This window comes from Geospiza fortis, unplaced genomic scaffold (assembly GCF_000277835.1).
Source record: "Geospiza fortis unplaced genomic scaffold, GeoFor_1.0 scaffold59, whole genome shotgun sequence".
In the NCBI taxonomy this organism is placed as follows: Eukaryota; Metazoa; Chordata; class Aves; order Passeriformes; family Thraupidae; genus Geospiza; species Geospiza fortis.
In genome coordinates, this window is record NW_005054381.1 from 2,367,561 (window position 1) to 2,384,519 (window position 16,959).

Consider the following 16,959-nt stretch of genomic DNA (forward strand, 5'->3'; position numbering starts at 1 on the left):
CAGCAGGTTTCTCTCTGAACTCCATAAAGAAAAATCGGTCTCCAGGCAAAACTGTCTTTGGAGACAGCCCCAACACAGCCCCTCACTCCCGCTTCCTCACCCCCTGCTCCCTCCCTCCCTGTTCCCTCACCCCCTGCTCCCTCTCCCTCACCCTGTTCCCTCATTCCCGTTCTCTCATTCCCTCTCCCTCACCCCCTGCTCCCTCTCCCTCACTCCCTCATCTCCTGCTCCCTCGCTCCCTCTCCCTTATTCCCTGTTCCTCACTCCCTGCTCCCTCACCCTGTTCCCTCATTCCCTTTCTCTTATTCCCTCTCCCTCACTCCCTCACCCCCTGCTCCCTCACTCCCTCTCCCTCTGTGCCCTGCCCTGTGCCACGGCCATTCCCTCACATTTTCCCCTTCATTTCACTCTATTAAGGCACTCATTGATTGACCAGATCAGGACAGCCCCGATCTGTCCCTAGGGACTCTCCTGCATTCCCAGCTGCACGGGCAGAGCAGGAAACCTGAAACCTCGGGGCCGGGATGGGAGGGGAACCTCCGTGTCCCAGCCCAGCCGTGTCCCTCGGCTGTCCCGTGTCCCCAGCCAGCGCCGATCCCCCCTCCTCTCTCTGAATTCCCTCCCCAGGCAGCCCCAAATGCACCCTCACAGCTGGATGTGGGCCCTGCTCCGTTTTCCAGGGAACGAAATGTCCTTTGGGGCCTGTGCTGGGGGTGCAGCTCAGAGTCAGGGGTCCCTGCTGTCCTTGCCTGTCCCTGGCTGTCCCTGGCCTTCCCTGGCCTGTACCTGCCTGTCCTTGGCCTGTCCTTGGCCTGTCCCTGCTGTCCTTGTCCTGTCCCTGCTGTCCTTGCCTGTCCCTGGCCTGCCCCTGCTGTCCCTGCTGTCCCTGGCCCATCCCTGCTGTCCCTGCCTGTCTCTGCACATCCCTGCCTGTCCCTGGCCTGTCTCTGCTGTCCCTGGCCTGTCCCTGCTGTCCCTGCACATCCCTCCCTCCTCGCACAGGGGTGCTGCTGGATTTTTGGCCATTCCTCCTCACCCATCAAGGATCACAAACCCCAGGCTATTCCTCCTGCTAGCAAAAGTCTGTGAGAGCCTGGAGAAAGGAAAAGGTTCCCCCAAACCCAGAGAGCACAAACAGCTGCTGAGCCGTTCCCTGTGCAGGACTGGTGGAATATGAAATGCAGGGAACTCTCAGAACTTTGGGCCTGTAATCCAAAGTTTAGGATTAAACATGGGATTTGATCTGAGACCTTGAAAAGGCTTCCAAACTTAGGTGCTAGAAGCGAGAATGTGGATTTATAGTTTAAAGCAGAGACACGTTAAGCTAAGTAGAGGAAAGTTTAGAGTTTTAGAGTTTAAGATATAGAAAAAAAATAAAAGTAGTTACAGAGGTAAAGAAGGAGTTTAGCATGCAGCACTGTAGGTTTGTGTGTTATAACATGATTGGCTAAGAAAGCTTACGCTGTAGCACGGGTCCATAAGATGAAATATTTAAGGATTGGGTCAGAAACATAAATACCCTTGTTGGCAGTGTTTTATTGGTCAATAACTCCTTAAGTCTTGCAACTAAGGGTTTTGTGACCTTGTGAACCATGCAGTGAAGATGTGAGCTGAACTCACCCTTCCTGCCTATGCAGAAGATAAGAAAATAAACCTCATCATCAAAAACAGCTCAGAGGTCCTGTCTCAATTTCCTTCCAAAATTGCCCACAAGTAAATTATCACACAGGACCTGCCTCCCCAAACCTGCAGGGACATCCCAGCAGTGAGAAATGAGAGCTCTGGCCGGTATCTCCCCATTGGAATTCTGCTGCTCCTCCTGCTCCTGCTAAGCAGCTTTGTTTATCCTCAAATGCCCAGGCTGCTCCTGATGACATGCACAGGCACCGTGGCTGAGGGGATGAGGGATGGCCAGCCCTGTCCCCTCATGCCAGACAAAGCCCCAGATATCCTGCCTGAAACTCCCTGCAGCCTCCCCTGTCCCCTCATGCCACACAAAGCCCCAGATATCCTGCCTGAAACTCCCTGCAGCCTCCGTGTGCACACAGCAAAGGGAAAAGGGGGGAAATAATCAGGCAGCACTTTGGCTCTCAGCTGGTCAAGTACAAAGTGTACTTGATAATTTGGCTTTTCCAAATCACCTCATCAGTGCTGTGGGCACAGAATTTGCCCTGCCCCCGATGCAGATGCAGCCCTGTTGTTTAACAATGCCACTTGTCCTGACTTCCCAAAGCATTTCAGCCACCCCAGAGAGGTTCCTTCCATTCAAAACCTCTCGTCCAGGGCTGTTACTCCCTCTGGGCCCCAGGGCCTGGAGCTCCTCCACATTCCATCCCCAAGGAAGTGTTTAACCCTGGAGCCTGGAGGGCTTTGCCCTTAGAAATGAGCTTGGCAAAGACATCCCAGCATGGGGAGGGCTGGAGGGCAGCTGCTGGGATGGGGAGGGGAAGGCACTTTTGGGATGCCTACATGGTTCCTCTCTCCCATGGGACTGATTGAAGGAGCATTGGGGTGAGGTTTTGTGGTGGCACTGCCCAGCCAGGTGTCCCTTTTGTCCCATCCTTGCCTCCCAGCACTGGGCATGGGCACAGCCTTGTGGGCACCATTCCCTCCTTCATATCCTTCCTTGGGAATGGCTGCAGGGCTGAAGGGCTCTGTCAGCAACCCAGGCTCAGCCCCTGCCACTCACTCATCAGGGGAAATGGGGAACACAGCCAAGCCCTGGTTCCCACAAAGGCTTGGCTTCCCATCAGGAGTCCCACTGGAGATGCTGCAGAGGCAGAAATGCTCAGGGATGAGGCGACTGATGGCCCTGCAGAGGGATTGGGTAAAGCCAGGGAGCAATGGGCAAAGAGAACCTGTTCCCTGAATGACACTTCCATGATTTTTTGCTTGCCTTTTCTTTGGGTGAAAGCTGCAGAGACATTGTACTCCAACCCCAGAGGAAAAGCAACCAGAGCTCTTCAAGGGCTCAGAAATCCAGGGAAGTGCTGAGTAAAGAGGTGGTAAAGCCCATAACTGTTGTTCTCCAAGGCCATGGAGCACTGGTGGAACTCAGTCAGAGCTTTGCTGCCTGAAGGAGCCCCTGGGGCTGTCCCTGCCAAGCCAGGGCTCCCCCCTGGAGCCTCTGCTCCCTTTTCCCTGTCCCACCACAGCCAGAGAGGCACCAGGGCCATGTCCCTGTGGAAGCTGATCCCAGGAACCCACTGTCCTAAATCCAGGCACAATCCAGTCTCCCAGCCTCATTCCAGGCATTTGCAGAGGTGGGAGTGTCACTAAAAGCAGTGGGTTAGACTGTGAGCGGAATTCTCAGGAAGGCTCCCAGACTTCTCTGCTCCCCATCCAAGAGCTCAGCTCACAAACCTGATTTTCCCACCAGGATTTTTGCTTCTTGAGCAGCTCCTGAGGGGCTGGAATTCTGGAAGGCACCAATGGCTCCATGGTTTGGGATGGGGCTCCCGAGGAGCAGTGGAGGCACTGAAACATCCCTGGCACCCAGCCCTACCCCTCCTGGTGCCATTTACTCCCCCCAGGTGCATCACAAACCATGGGGGCTTCACCAGCACCAAACTCCTGCTTTGACAACCAAATCCTGGAATCCAGAGCAGAATTTTCAGGGTTATTCCTGTCCTGTGCCAGGAGGCCAGAAACAAGTTTTTTAAAGCCTTTTAAAATACTCTTCCAAAGCTCCACCCAATTCAGTCTGGACAGGGCTGGAGGGTTGTAAAAGAAGGCAGAAAATCTCATTTCCAGGTTTGGCTCTTTCGCTTCATTAAACTTGAGAACGGCCAAAGTTTCTCAGCAGGCCAGGGTTGTGGGATGGTCAGTGAAAGGAGCTGGAATCCCACAGGAAGCCACACATTTGAACCATTGGCAGCAAATGTGCAGCTCTGTGTTTTGGAGGATTTTTGATCCTGCCATAACAGCCTGGACTGCTTTTCCTGGAAGCTCCAGCTCTGTTTAAAGTCTCACTGCAGGGCAGGCAAAAAGCAGCTCCCAGTGCTGGATGTGTCTCCTTCCAGTGCCTGGGTCCAGCAGGACCAAACCACCCCAGGGCAGCACCTGGGGCAAACCTTTCTCTGGCACAATACAGAGTGCTCATCCCTAAATTCAGCAGAAATCCCAGTGGGATTTCTGCCCAGCACATTTCCTCTGTGTGGAACAGCCCCTGCCACAGCCAAGGGACACTGGACAGGGACACACTTCTGGGAACAGCCGGGCAGCTTCAAGGTTCCCATCTCAAAAGATTCCCGGAGAAAAATGCTTTTCTCTTCCAGAAGTGAATCCCAGACTCCCAAAGGTGCTGCACGAGTCTCGGGGTGCTGCTGTGTCCAGCTGCATCCATCCACAGGAACACAGGGCTTGGCTGGACACAATTCCCTCCCCCAACATGGGATGTTCTTCCACAGCCCCCAGCATGATGGACCTCAACAGCCTTTCCACAGTCATTCCCACTCAGTAAAACATCCTGTGCTCCTCAACAAATCCACTCTGGAAGCTGCTGAGAGCTGCCTGAAGCTGCATTTCAAGCAATGCTGACTTACCTGCCAGAATATGCTGTCTATTGTGTTCCCCAGGAAGCCGTCCCTGCCCTCCGATGACACCAGCTTAGGTCCCAGAATGGTCATAAATTCATCAAAATCCACCTGGCCATCCCCTGGAATGAGAGGAAAAGATCAGAGACTCAGAAATCAGAGAGAAGGTTGGGTTGGAAGGGACTTTTAGAGGCCATATAGTGCAACACCCTGATGTGAATAGGGACACTTTCCACTGTCCCAGGGGGCTCCAAGGCCCTCCAGCCTGGCCTTGGACACTGCCAGGGACCCAGAGACAGCCACAGCTGCTCTGGAAATCTGTGCCAGGGCCTCACCACCCTCATTATTATAAATTAATTACCCCTTCAAGCCCAACATGCCCCGCTGGACCTGCTGCACATCAGGATCCCCCACACCCTGGGAAACAGCAGCTTCCTGGTGCCCACAGACCCAAATCCTTTGCTGTGCCAGGGAATGGCCCCTGTTATGTCCCAGATGTCCCCAAGGACAGAATCAGGCCATGCACACAGGGGAACAGGTCATTCCCCAGTCCCAGAGCGTCCAGAGGTAGCTCCCAAAAAGCCATTTTGGCAGGGGGACAGGAGCCAGCAGCACAGCCAGGGCTCTCCCTCTCCGGTTCTGCACAAGTTTTACAGGGCCAGCCCCAGGCTTCAGAGGAAGGGAAGTCAGGCAGAGCAAGAGCCAGGCTATTGCAGATCCAGCAGGCAGAGCAGGGGCCAGACCGTTGCAGATCCAGCAGGCAGAGCAGGGGCCAGACCGTTGCAGATCCAGCAGGCTTTTCGGCCCAGCTTCCCAGCAGCATCCGTGTGTGCCTGGCATGCAGAGCAGGCAGTGCAGGCACAGCCTCAGTGCCACCAGCAGGGACAGGTGACAGGTCCTGCCACTAATGAGCAGAGCTGGTGCAGTGCTGAGTGTGGCTCCTGCTCTGAACAAGGCACGGGGCTGTTTGGAGGGAGTTTTGTACCAAATGTCACTTTTCCCTCCACAACAAAAAGGGATATTCATGCCTGCTGAAAGATCTTTAAAATCCCTGTCTGTCTGAGCAGTTCAATGCCCAGATCTCCTGAGAATGCTTATAACCTAATCTTGTGGAAAATCTCCTTCATTGATCAGGCCACGGACATCTCCTCCTCCATGTTAATGAACTGATGGGTAAATCAGACCTGCTCCCTGCACTGGCAGGATTTGTGGGGGTTGTGTTTTACTCCCATTCAGCGGGAAGTGACCGCATCCAGCCCTCCCTGGAGCTGCTGCTGTTCAGTCACCGGGTGTGAGAAGTGTCTCAGAATGTGAGGCTCCCTGGGGCCACGACTGAAACACCGGCAGTGCCCGCGGCAGCGCCGTGTGCCAGCCGTGCCACCGCTGCTACCTGTGCTTCTTATCACATCTGTGCATCTTATCAATCACACCTGTGCTTCTTATCACGCCCGTGCATCTGTGCATCTTATCAATCATATCTGTGCTTCTTGTCAATCACACCTGTGCTTCTTATCAATCACACCTGTGCTTCTTATCAATCACATCTGTGCTTCTTATCACACCTGTGCTTCCTATCAATCACATCTGTACTTCTTATCACACCTGTGCTTCTGTGCTTCTTATCAATCACATCTGCAATTCTTATCAATCACACCTGTGCTTCTTATCACACCTGTGCATCTGTGCTTCTTATCAATCACATCTGTGCTTCTTATCAATCACGCCTGTGCTTCTTATCAATCACATCTGCGCTTCTTATCAATCACATCTGCACTTCTTATCAATCACATCTGTGCCTCGTGTCACACCCCGTGTGCCGATCCGAGCAGCCGCGCGGCTTATCGCGATCTCCCGTGCCCTTATCTTAGCACAAACGCCGTGGGAAAACCAGCACAGCCCGGGCACAAAACCAGCACAGCCCAAAACCGGCACAGCCCGGGCACAAAACCAGCGCAGCCCAAAACCAGCACAGCCCGGGCACAAAACGGGCACAGCCCGGGCACAAAACCGGGCACAGCCTGAGCACAAAACCGGCACAGCCCGGGCACAAAACCGGCACAGCCCGGGCACAAAACCGGGCACAGCCCGGGCACAAAACCGGGCACAGCCTGGGCACCAATCAGGCACAGCCCGGGCACAAAACCGGGCACAGCCTGAGCACAAAACCGGCACAGCCCGGGCACAAAACCGGCACAGCCCGGGCACAAAACCGGGCACAGCCCGGGCACAAAACCGGCACAGCCCGAGCCCAAAATCAGCAGTAGCCCGAGCACTCCCTGGGCCGAATTGGGATCTCCGGGCTCCAGGAGATCTGGGATTTCTGGGAGGGAATATCCTGGGGTGAGGCTCTGCAATGGAACCCTGCAGGGATCCTGTAAAATGGGAGGGATCCGCTCATGGTCCCGCTGCTAAAGCCGCTCCCAGCTCCGGCGCTCTGCAGGACCGAGCTCATTTCTGGGCCAGCATTGAGGTAAGGGGTGGGCAGCCCATCCCCTGGAGAGCCATTCTGTAAAACATTTATGGGCAGTTCCCCCCTCGGGGGCCATCCCGCGGGTGGATCGGTCCCGGCACGTTCCCTTCCCGGCCGGATCGCTCGGGAACAAGGTGACAGCGGCTCCGGGTGATTTACACCGCGGCACAGCGCCCGGTGGCACCACAGCAGCGAATCCGTGCGCTGGGATGCAAATCGGGATGGTTTGGGATGCTAATTTCTTCAAATTAGCCAGATTAGCAAGGAAACAATTTGCATATTAAAGAGGTGCTGGTACCTGCCCCCGCATTCATTTGGCCTGTGCCCGTGTGACCCCGAGCACGGAGTTACTCGGTTCGGGTCTCTCCAATGTCACTCCAGCCTCAGAGGACACGCAGGACTCGGTCCCACACGTGATTCCAGAGAAAAGGACTGCTGGGCTCTGACTTTGTACAAGACTTCGGCAGCCCCTCGCTCGTGACTTCCCTGTGCCTCTGCCAGGGATCATCACTAACTTCACAGGCTTTAATTATCAGCTTAATGAGAGCATCTTTCACAACCTCCAAAGAAAGATGCCATTGAAAAATGCATTATCCCCTTATTGACTGCTTTTTCAATTAAAACTCTTAACTAGCAAGGCAGCTAGACCCCACTTTTGCCTGGTAGAGATATCCCTTTAACATTCATGTGAAGCTGCAGAAAACAAACCTTCCCTGCCATCAGCACCTCAGGAGACTGCAGCATCATTTCATCAACAGAGAGAAATCACGGGTTTTTCTGAAAATTCCTTTTGACAGCCACGAGAGAAATGTTATAAAAACCAACACCAAAACCTGCACGGGGCTGCTCTGCACAGCCCGGGCACCACCACAGCCCGGTTTTCACATCCCATCCTGGGAGCACAGTGTGGAATTTGGGTTTGGCACAGGCAGGAGCCACCCAGCTCGCCCTCCTGCTCCTCCCCACGGCCTCGCACCAGCGCTGGGAGCTGCTGGGGGATCGAGCCCTGGAATCAAATCCAACCCTCCCATCCCTGTTCTGCAGATGTGCTGCTCTCCCCAGGGTCCTTGGGATTCTGAGCCATGTGTGGATTATCCACAAATTAACTCAGAGTTGGTTTAAGGATGGTGAGAAAAGAGAAAAAGGCTGGCTGGGAGCTCGTGTGCTGCCTGTTCTCCCTCACCTTCCTCGCTCCTCTCCAGGAGCCATCCCACAATCCCTGACCCCAGCAGGGCTCACAGGACCCCAGTCTCCCTGTGAGATGGGTGCCGGGCACATCCTCCCCTCCTCTGCCTCCAGGCTCCCAGTGAGGCCTGAGCACAGCTCATCCTGCAGGATGAGAACCCTGGGAAGGCTGCAGGGGCACAGCAGGACAGCTGCGGCCAGGGGGAGCAGGATGTGCTCCCTGGCCCGGGACAGCCCCGGGACAGCTCCCTCCTGTCCCTGCTCCCAGGCACAAACACAGATTTATAAACCCTGAGCTCCCTGACTGAGGAAGGGAAATGGTTCCATGGGGACCAGGCAGCGATGGGTTAATGGCTGCACCTGAGGGTCTCAGAGCTCTTTTCCAGCTTAATGATTCCATGATTCCAAGGCACTCACACATCTCCAGAGCTTATTTACAAACTGGGAGGGCAAGGAAACCTAGGGGCACAGTGGGGTGGGGTCTGCTGGGACATGGAAACCCTGGGAATGGGGCTGAGGGGTCTATTGGGACAGGGATAACCTGGGAATGGGGCTGAGGGGTCTATTGGGACAGGAAAATCCTGGGAATGGGCTGAGGGGTCTATTTGGGACAGGAAAATCCTGGGAATGGGGCTGAGGGGTCTATTGGGACAGGAAAATCCTGGGAATGGGGCTGAGGGGCTGCTGGAACAGGGAAACCTTGGGAATGGGGGTGAGGGGTCTATTGGGATATGGAAACCCTGGGAATGGGGCTGAGGGGTCTATTGGGACAGGAAAATCCTGGGAATGGGGCTGAGGGGCTGCTGGAACAGGGAAACCCTGGACATGGGGCTGAGGGACTCCTGGAACAGGGCAGGCTGGCAGGCGGCAAAGGGGGTGAGCACAGAGGGGCTCCAGGCAGGATTCCACCCCATCCCTGAGATCCCTGGGTCAAGGGATGGGTCACTGCCTGTGTGGGTGATCTTTGCAGAGCACCAGAGCTGAGCTTAAGCACTGGTTTAAACCCACCTAAAGCACTCCTTGATTCCCTCCCAGCAGTGCCCTCACATTCTCCTCCCCTGTAAAGCTCTGTGTTATCCTGGCATTAATGTCACCGAGTCACCCGGGGGCACCAGCGCTGAGGCTGAGCCTCATGACTCAAACAATGACTCAGAACCTCTCTGGCCACCCCAGCAGAGCCAAATCAGATCAGCTCATCATCCCCAGGCCCTCAGCTGGGTGAGAAGAGCTCCAGGTGCCCACAGAGCTTTGCTCCCTGCAGGAACCAGGGAAGTGTGACAATAACAAGGAATGGCAGCGGCGGGAGCCTGGCTCGTTGTCCCATCATGGGAAGAGGATGCTGAAGGCACCAAGCAACACCTCTGGGTTCTCTGGGAACCTTTCCAGTGCCACAGACCTCATGTGGCCAGCAGGGACTTGCCAAAACTCTCCCTCACTGCTCGTCCATGGGCTGCAGAGAGACCTTGGGGATAATTCCAGCGTGAGGAGCCCCAGCATCAACATTTGCCATGTGTGAGCTCAGTTTGGCCACTCCCAGAGCTCCACAGAGCTCCAGCAGGGAATCCTGGGCTCCCATGGCACATCCAACACCCCTGTGCCAACTGTGGGGATGGCAGGGCTGGTGCTGGATCATCTCTAAGGTCCCTTCCACCCCAAACCACTGGGGCCCTTTGATTCCAAGGGCACCCAGGATGATGGAGCAGCAGCAAAGAGCAGCATGGAGCTGGGAATCCAGGGGTTTTTCCAGACCTTGCAGCCCAGGGAGATTTGCTTTGGACCTGAGTGACTCAAGGAAGAGGTGGCTGCACCTCTGCAAAATGTCCATTGGGCCTCCTAAATAAACCTGTGGGACCACAAAATCATGGAATAATTGAGGTCGGAATTGACCTCCAGGATCACCAAGTCCAACCTTCCCCCAGCACTGCCAAGGCCACCACTGACCCCTGTCCCAAGAGCCACATCCACACAGTTTTGGAACATTTCCAGGGATGCCTGACCACCCCTCCAGTGAAGAAATGTTCCCAAAATCCCCCCTGAGGCTGCCCTGGCCCAGCCTGAGGCTGTTCCCTCTCCTCCTGTCCCTGTTCCCTGGAGCACAGCCCGACCCCCCCGGCTGTCCCCTCCTGGCAGGAGCTGTGCAACCCAGATGGGGCACAGGAAAAAGAAAATGACTGAACACCTGGAGGGGACTGGAAAAGCACCACTGCCCTCCAGGGAGCAGACTATGGGTTGGACACCCTCTCAGGGGAGATGAAAGAGCCTGCAGCCCTTTGGAAAGGGGATTTACTCCCTAAGCCACTTCCCTTCAACACCAATTCTCCTCCAGGTTCTGATCCCAGGTCCCCAGCACTGAGAGGTTCCAGGTGCCACCAGCTGCTCCTGCTGGTTCTGCACTGGTTTGTGAGAGCTGAGCACAGAGAATTCCCACCCTCTCCCTAAGCTGTGAGCTCAGACAAGGATTTCATCTTCCCTCAGCCCTTCACTACGGGGAGCAGGGAAAGTTGGATCTGCTGGGATGTGCAGCAGGAACCAGAGCCAGAGCTGTGCAGTCACCTTGGCAGGGCACCAGCAGCCCCAAACAGCCCCAGGTGCACCCAAACCACCCCCTGAGCCCATCCCACCTCCCCCTGGTCCTGATCCCACAGGATCCACCCTCAGAAGTCTGCCCAGGCTGGAAATGCCAGGCAGGGAGAGCTGAGCTCCAAATCCCCCCATCCCAGGGAGCAGCAGCAGCTCCTGGGAACTCCTGCCCGAGCTTTGAGGGAACAAGGGAATGCTCAGAGGAGCAGGAGTGACCCCATCCCACCCCATTCCATGGGACAGCCCCACCCTCAGGAGAGACCCCTGTCTCTGCAAACCTCTCCTGTCCCAGCCCTGCCTTGGAGGGTGGAATTGAATCTGGAGAAGGGCAGAGCTGGAGAGGGGAAGTGGAGGGAGAAAACATGGCTGGAAATGAGAGGGGGGAAAGGAAAATGAGAGGTGGAAAAGATGCCTGGAAATGAGAGGGGGAAAAAGAGAAATGAGAGGGGGAAAACATTCCCGCAAATGAGAGGGGGAGAAGGGAAATGAGAGGGGGGAAAGGAAAATGAGAGGAGGGAAAGGGAAATGAGAGGAGGAAAAGGGAAATGAGAGGGGGAGAAGGGAAATGAGAGGGGGAGAAGGGAAATGAGAGGAGGGAAAGGGAAATGAGAGGAGGAAAAGGGAAATGAGAGGAGGAAAAGGGAAATGAGAGGAGGAAAAGGGAAATGAGAGGGGGGAAAGGAAAATGAGAGGGGGACAAGGGAAATGAGAGGGGGACAAGGGAAATGAGAGGGGGAAAATATTCCTGGATTGCATCACCTCCACCCCCGGGCAGAACGGACTCAGCCCGGGTTTTCAGAGCCTTGTGTATCGAGTTGGTTGGATAATGCTCACTGATTGCTCCCGAAATGAGCCTTTCCCTGGCCATTCTCAGGATAATCAGGTCCCTGGAAGTTCCCTGCGTGGCCCCGGGCCGGGCTGACGATGAGGATGAGGATGTGCGCTGGGAGCTGATGAGCCCCGCGCTCCTCCTGCCGAGCGTGACCTCCAGCGAGCAGCGAGGTGAGATATTTAAAGTTAATGAGCTGGGTTTGCGGCTCGGGGCCCGGAGCACACAAGCGCTGTTTATTTTTATTCTCCAGCAGCTCCCTGCGGTGCCGGCCGGCCCGGGCTGGGTCATTGCCGTGCCCAGCTCAGCCGGGCAGGGCTGGCACGGTCTGGGCGAGGCTGTGCCCTGGGCTGAGGCACAGCATGAGCAGGAACAGCTCCAGCCTCAGGAGATTTCCCAAACAAGGCTTTCGGTTTCAAAGATTGGGAGGTCAGAGCCTCCTCAGCAGCCTGACCCCTCGCCCAGCACGAGGCAGAGAATTTATCCCTAATTACAGATCAATCAGGGAAAGTCTGGCATGAAACTTTGGCCTTGGAAAAGAGTTTTAATTATAGACAGCTTCAGTGACTTCTGGGAGGAGAGGAACAGCTGCCCCCACTGCCAGGGAGGATGTGGGTCTGTGGGAGTGAATCCAGGGGAGCACAGAGCTGCTGCCAGGTCTGGGACACCTCTGGAGCCAGGCTGGAGAGCTGGGGGTGCTCACCTGGAGAGGAGAAGCTCCAGGGAGAGCTCAGAGCCCTTGAGGGCCTAAAGGAGCTCCAGGAGAGCTGGGGAGGGACTGGGGACAAGGGATGGAGGGACAGGAGCCAGGGAATGGCTCCCACTGCCAGAGGGCAGGGCTGGATGGGAGATTGGCAATTAGGAATTGTTCCCTGTGAGGGTGGGCAGGCCCTGGCACAGGGTGCCCAGAGCAGCTGGGGCTGCCCCTGGATCCCTGGCAGTGCCCAAGGCCAGGCTGGACAGGGCTGGGAGCACCTGGGACAGTGGGAGGTATCCCTGCCATGGCATGAGAGGAGCTCTGAGATCCCTTCCCACTCAAACCATTCTGGGATTCCATCAAAACTTCACTGGATCTGAGGAAAGGATAAATATCTCCACTGGAACCTCTCTGTCCCTTAAGTCCCTCCACTCCTGCAGTTTTCAGAACAGTTGTGTGGATCTGGTTCCATGAGAGCCGCACAGAAAAGCTCCATGGATTGTAGGGACCATCCCTGCAGGAGGGGGTTCCATGGGGCTGGGAGGCTCCGGCCCAGCCCACAAGGGGGGAGCAGGGGGGGTTTGTCCATCCCACCGAGCAGAGGAGCTGGAGAGCTCCTCACTCTGGCACGCCTTGGCTTGTCCTGCAGGGGGAGGAACAGCTCCCCAGGCCTGGTTTGTCCCGTTAAAACGAAATCTGTGACCTCCCCGTGTCCCCAGGGACCGAGGGGACAGGGACCTGCTCCAGCACAAGCACTCAAACCAGGAGGGAAAGTCCAAGGCAAACAGGGCTGCAGTAAGGAATAAATGCCCATCAGACACCTGCCAGCTCCACAGCAGCCCCAGGGAGCTGCAGGATGCCCAGGGACCAGCCCTGCCACCAGATGTCCCCAGGGAAGGGCCCTGCAGGGGCTGCTGAGTCCCCAGAGCGCCCAGCCCTCTCTGAAATCCCCTCCCTGGGCACCCAAACCCATTTGGCAGGTCTGTGCAGGCTCAGGTCTGTCCCCAGCTGCGAGCAGCTGGTCCCTGTGTCCCGTGGATCAGGAGCTGTGGGATCACCCCAGACTGCCCAGGATTCCATCAGCTCTGCCCCTGCCCTGGGAGGGGCAGAGAGCTCTGGGTGCACCGGGGCAGCAGCAGCAGCTCATCACTCTGGCTGCTCCCTGGGGCACACACACCCTGGGGAGCCAAAATGATCCCAGGGCGCTGCATTTCAGCAAGAAATCAAATTCCACAAGGATGGAAACAAAGCACAGGGCACGAGGGGCATCCCAGCCCAAGCATGGGTGGGTTCCAGAGGGGGCACTGCACTTCAGGCCTTCCTTTTGTGCTGGGCTGCACTTCAGCACAGGCAGGGTGGGATATTACTGGGTATAATTTGATGTAATTCGGTGTAATTTGATGAACCTCTTGCTGCTCCTGAGCTGCAGATTTGACAGGCTGCAACAGCAGCTCTAATTACTCCTCATTTCTGCAGTGAGAACACAGAATGGGATAAAATGTGATAATCCTCATTGTCCAAATGAGAGCAGACATGGAGAGAGTGGCCCCATAAATCCAGACACATCTCATCAAATCCATCCTGCTGCCCAAAATTCCCAGATCAGCAACACATTGTAAAGGACAGCCAGGCTGGAATGTGGCTGGATCGTTTCTCACACTGAAAAATCTCTTTGAGCTCAAAGGACAAACCCCAAATCCATCACAACCCATTGCCCCATGATCCCTGGGAGTGCCCGAGGCCAGGCTGGACAGGGCTTGGAGCACTCTGGGGTAGTAGAAGGTGTCCCTGCCCATGGCAGGGGATGGAGCGAGATGATTTTTAAGATTATTTCCAACCCAAACCTGGGATTCTGGGATTCTCTCTGACTCCTATGAACTCTGATTTTAACCCAGAAATGGTTCCTGGTCCCCCTCCAGCAGCCTGGGCTCTTTTATACTGAAACACATTTTATATTGAGATATAAAATGAAATGTTTTATCCAGCTCTTTTCATGCTGAAACACAAGGAAACATCCACCACAGTAAAAAGCCTCAGGAAAACCCAAAGAAGAAAAGTGAGAGACAAAAAAAGGAGAGAAAATGTTTCCAGCTTGGGAATGTCACCATTGTCCCACACAGGGCAGCTCAAGCTGAGCTTGTGGACAGAAGCCAACATTTCATTGATCAAAGGTTGGACAGGATGATCTTGGAAGTCTTTTCCAACCTTAATGATCCTGGGATCTGTCCAACCTTAACAATCCTGTGATCCTGGGATTTGTCCATGCCTAAGAACAAGGGATTTGTCTTCTGTCTGCCCCAGGGGAAAACTGAACAGTTCATTTTTGAAGGAGAGATTTGCTCTATATCCAGATGTCCCAGCCCATGTCCCTTGACAATTCCCATCCCTGTCCCCAGCTCTGGTGTCCCTTCCCTCCCCAGGAGCCAGGGCAGGCAGACCAAAGCAAAGTCCCTGGGGAGCCATGGACAGCAGGACAATGGCCTGGAGGGACACAGTGACCTTGATACCACACAGCCATGGCACTGTCACTTCTTCCCTTTCCAGAGAGAATCTGGGACATTCTGGGATGTGTCACCTGCAGTGGCAGAATTGGAGAGGTGACATCCTGGGGAGCAATGAAAAACTGGGGGGGAATCTCAGTTTGAAGTTCTGGAAGAGTCCTGGAATCCCTGAGGTTGGAAAAGACCTCCAAGGTCACCAGGTCCAACCATGGCCACCAAACCACAGCACCAATGGCACTTCTGCCTGGGTTTGAACACCCAGGGCAGCCTGAGGTTGTTCTGGAAACAACCAGGAAAAGTTTAGGTTGGATATTGGGAAAATGTCTCCATGGAAAGGCTGGTCAGGCATGGACACTGCCCAGGGTGGAGTCCCCACCCCTGGAGGGGTTTAACAGCCCTGTGGAGGCGGCACTTGGGGACATGGGGCAGTGGTGGCCTTGGCAGTGCTGGGGGTGGATGGACTCGATGACCTCAGGAGATCTTTTCCAACCTCAATTATTCCATGACTCTTCCAGAATTTGAAGTTGAGATTCCCCCATTTTCCATTGCTCCCAAGGATATCACCATCCCAGAATGTCCCAGAGGTTCCAGGCAGGGCCCTGGTGAAACCAGCTCGACTTTTGCTCCATCAAAAGACTCCCCATTCTCATCCCAATAAATAATTTGACATCCAGGGGTGGATTTTCCCCCCCTCTTGTGGTAGCCTGGAGTTATTTTTCCAGCTGCTCCTCTAATTAGTGCACCAAGTGCTCATTTCATTCCTCAGATAAAAATCCCAACGAAACCATTTGTGACACTTAAGTCACACATTCATCTCTTTTATGGCAAATCCTGCTTAAAGAGGAGGAATCCCAGATAAGGCCACACATTCCATGTGCCTTTTCCCAGCGTTTTTATCAGCATCGCTGCCAACTGGAAGAATTTACAAATAATTCCTTTTTCCAGCACAGAAATGTATAAAATATTTCCCTTTCCCTGTGCTGGCAGAACATTCCAGCTTGCAGAGAGAAGCACTGGCCCCTCTCACAGTTTGTGTCCATGAAATGCAGAATTATGGCTGAAAATTAGGGGAATCCATGGGATAAAGGTCAGATTTGACCTCTGTGAGCATTTCCAGACCAAAATATTGGCTCCCTACAAGGCACAGCCCCCAGAGGGGTGCCCAGGTCCACCAACAACCTCTGTGGGAACAGCCCCACAGTTCCAAACAAAGCTTTGGGCTAATGGGAATCTCAGAACCCCAGCCCTCACCTCCCTTCCTGAAGAGAAACATTTTTGCCCAGCAGATCCCTTTTCTTCTTGTCCTGGCACTTGCCATCCCAGCAGTGCCACAACGTCTCCTGGAGATCACAGAAGGAGGGTTCTGAGGATTTCTCGGGATTTCTTTGGAGACCTTGAAATATTCCAAGGAGATTCCTATAACTTTTGGATTTTCTCCATAACTGAGAGGTTTTTATGCCAATTGCACAATTTTCCCTGTGGCAGCTATGCTTCTTCAGCTGGGTGAAGCTCCCTGTCCTGGGTTACAAGATGTGGCTGAGGGTGTGTGTTCTGTTCCCATCTGTCAGAGCTGGGGCAGCTCTCTGCTGTCCATGGGGCAGTTTTTTCTTTATCTCTGCCACAGCCAATCCTCCCTCCAGGAGATCTCTGCTGTCCATGGCCACTGAGTGTCCCTGCAGGGCTGATCCAATTCCAGCATCCCATGGGGAGATGCTGCGCCCAGGGGAGGAGCCAAGCATTCCTACCTGGATCCAATCTGAGCCTGGAGCAGCACAGCAGCCTTTGCCCCCTGCATTGCCAGAGGAGCAGCTTTCTGCTGCCCTGCATTGCCAGAGGGAGCCCAGGCCCATCTGCAGCAGCCCTGGAGCTGCAGAGGAAAACTCCCCCCTTGTGCAGGATCCCTGCTCCAGCAGCAGCACAGCTGGCACTGCAGGAGGGCTGAGCCCCCATGGGATGGGGCTGTGCCACCCCCTGACACACAGGGGGACAGGGCCTGTTCTGGCTCTGACACTGTTGTTTTGTATTACTGCATTGTTTATTTTATTTTATTTAATTAATTAATTAATTAATTAATTTATTTTTACAATTTTCTTCCCTAGTAAAGAACTCTTATTCCTGCACCCATATCTTTGCCTGAGAGCCCCTTAATTTCAAAATGATAA

The 16,959-nt window shown here is 54.7% G+C and overlaps 1 protein-coding gene across 1 annotated transcript in view; it reads right to left on the reverse strand.

The window, feature by feature from the left end:
• Window positions 1–16,959, reverse strand: part of CALN1 (calneuron 1) — a 76,939-nt gene that overhangs the window by 46,660 nt on the left and 13,320 nt on the right. The window contains exon 3 of the mRNA XM_031060381.1: window positions 4,545–4,657. Within this exon, the coding sequence (XP_030916241.1) occupies window positions 4,545–4,657 (113 nt within the window). The remainder of the gene's footprint in view (window positions 1–4,544; window positions 4,658–16,959) is intronic.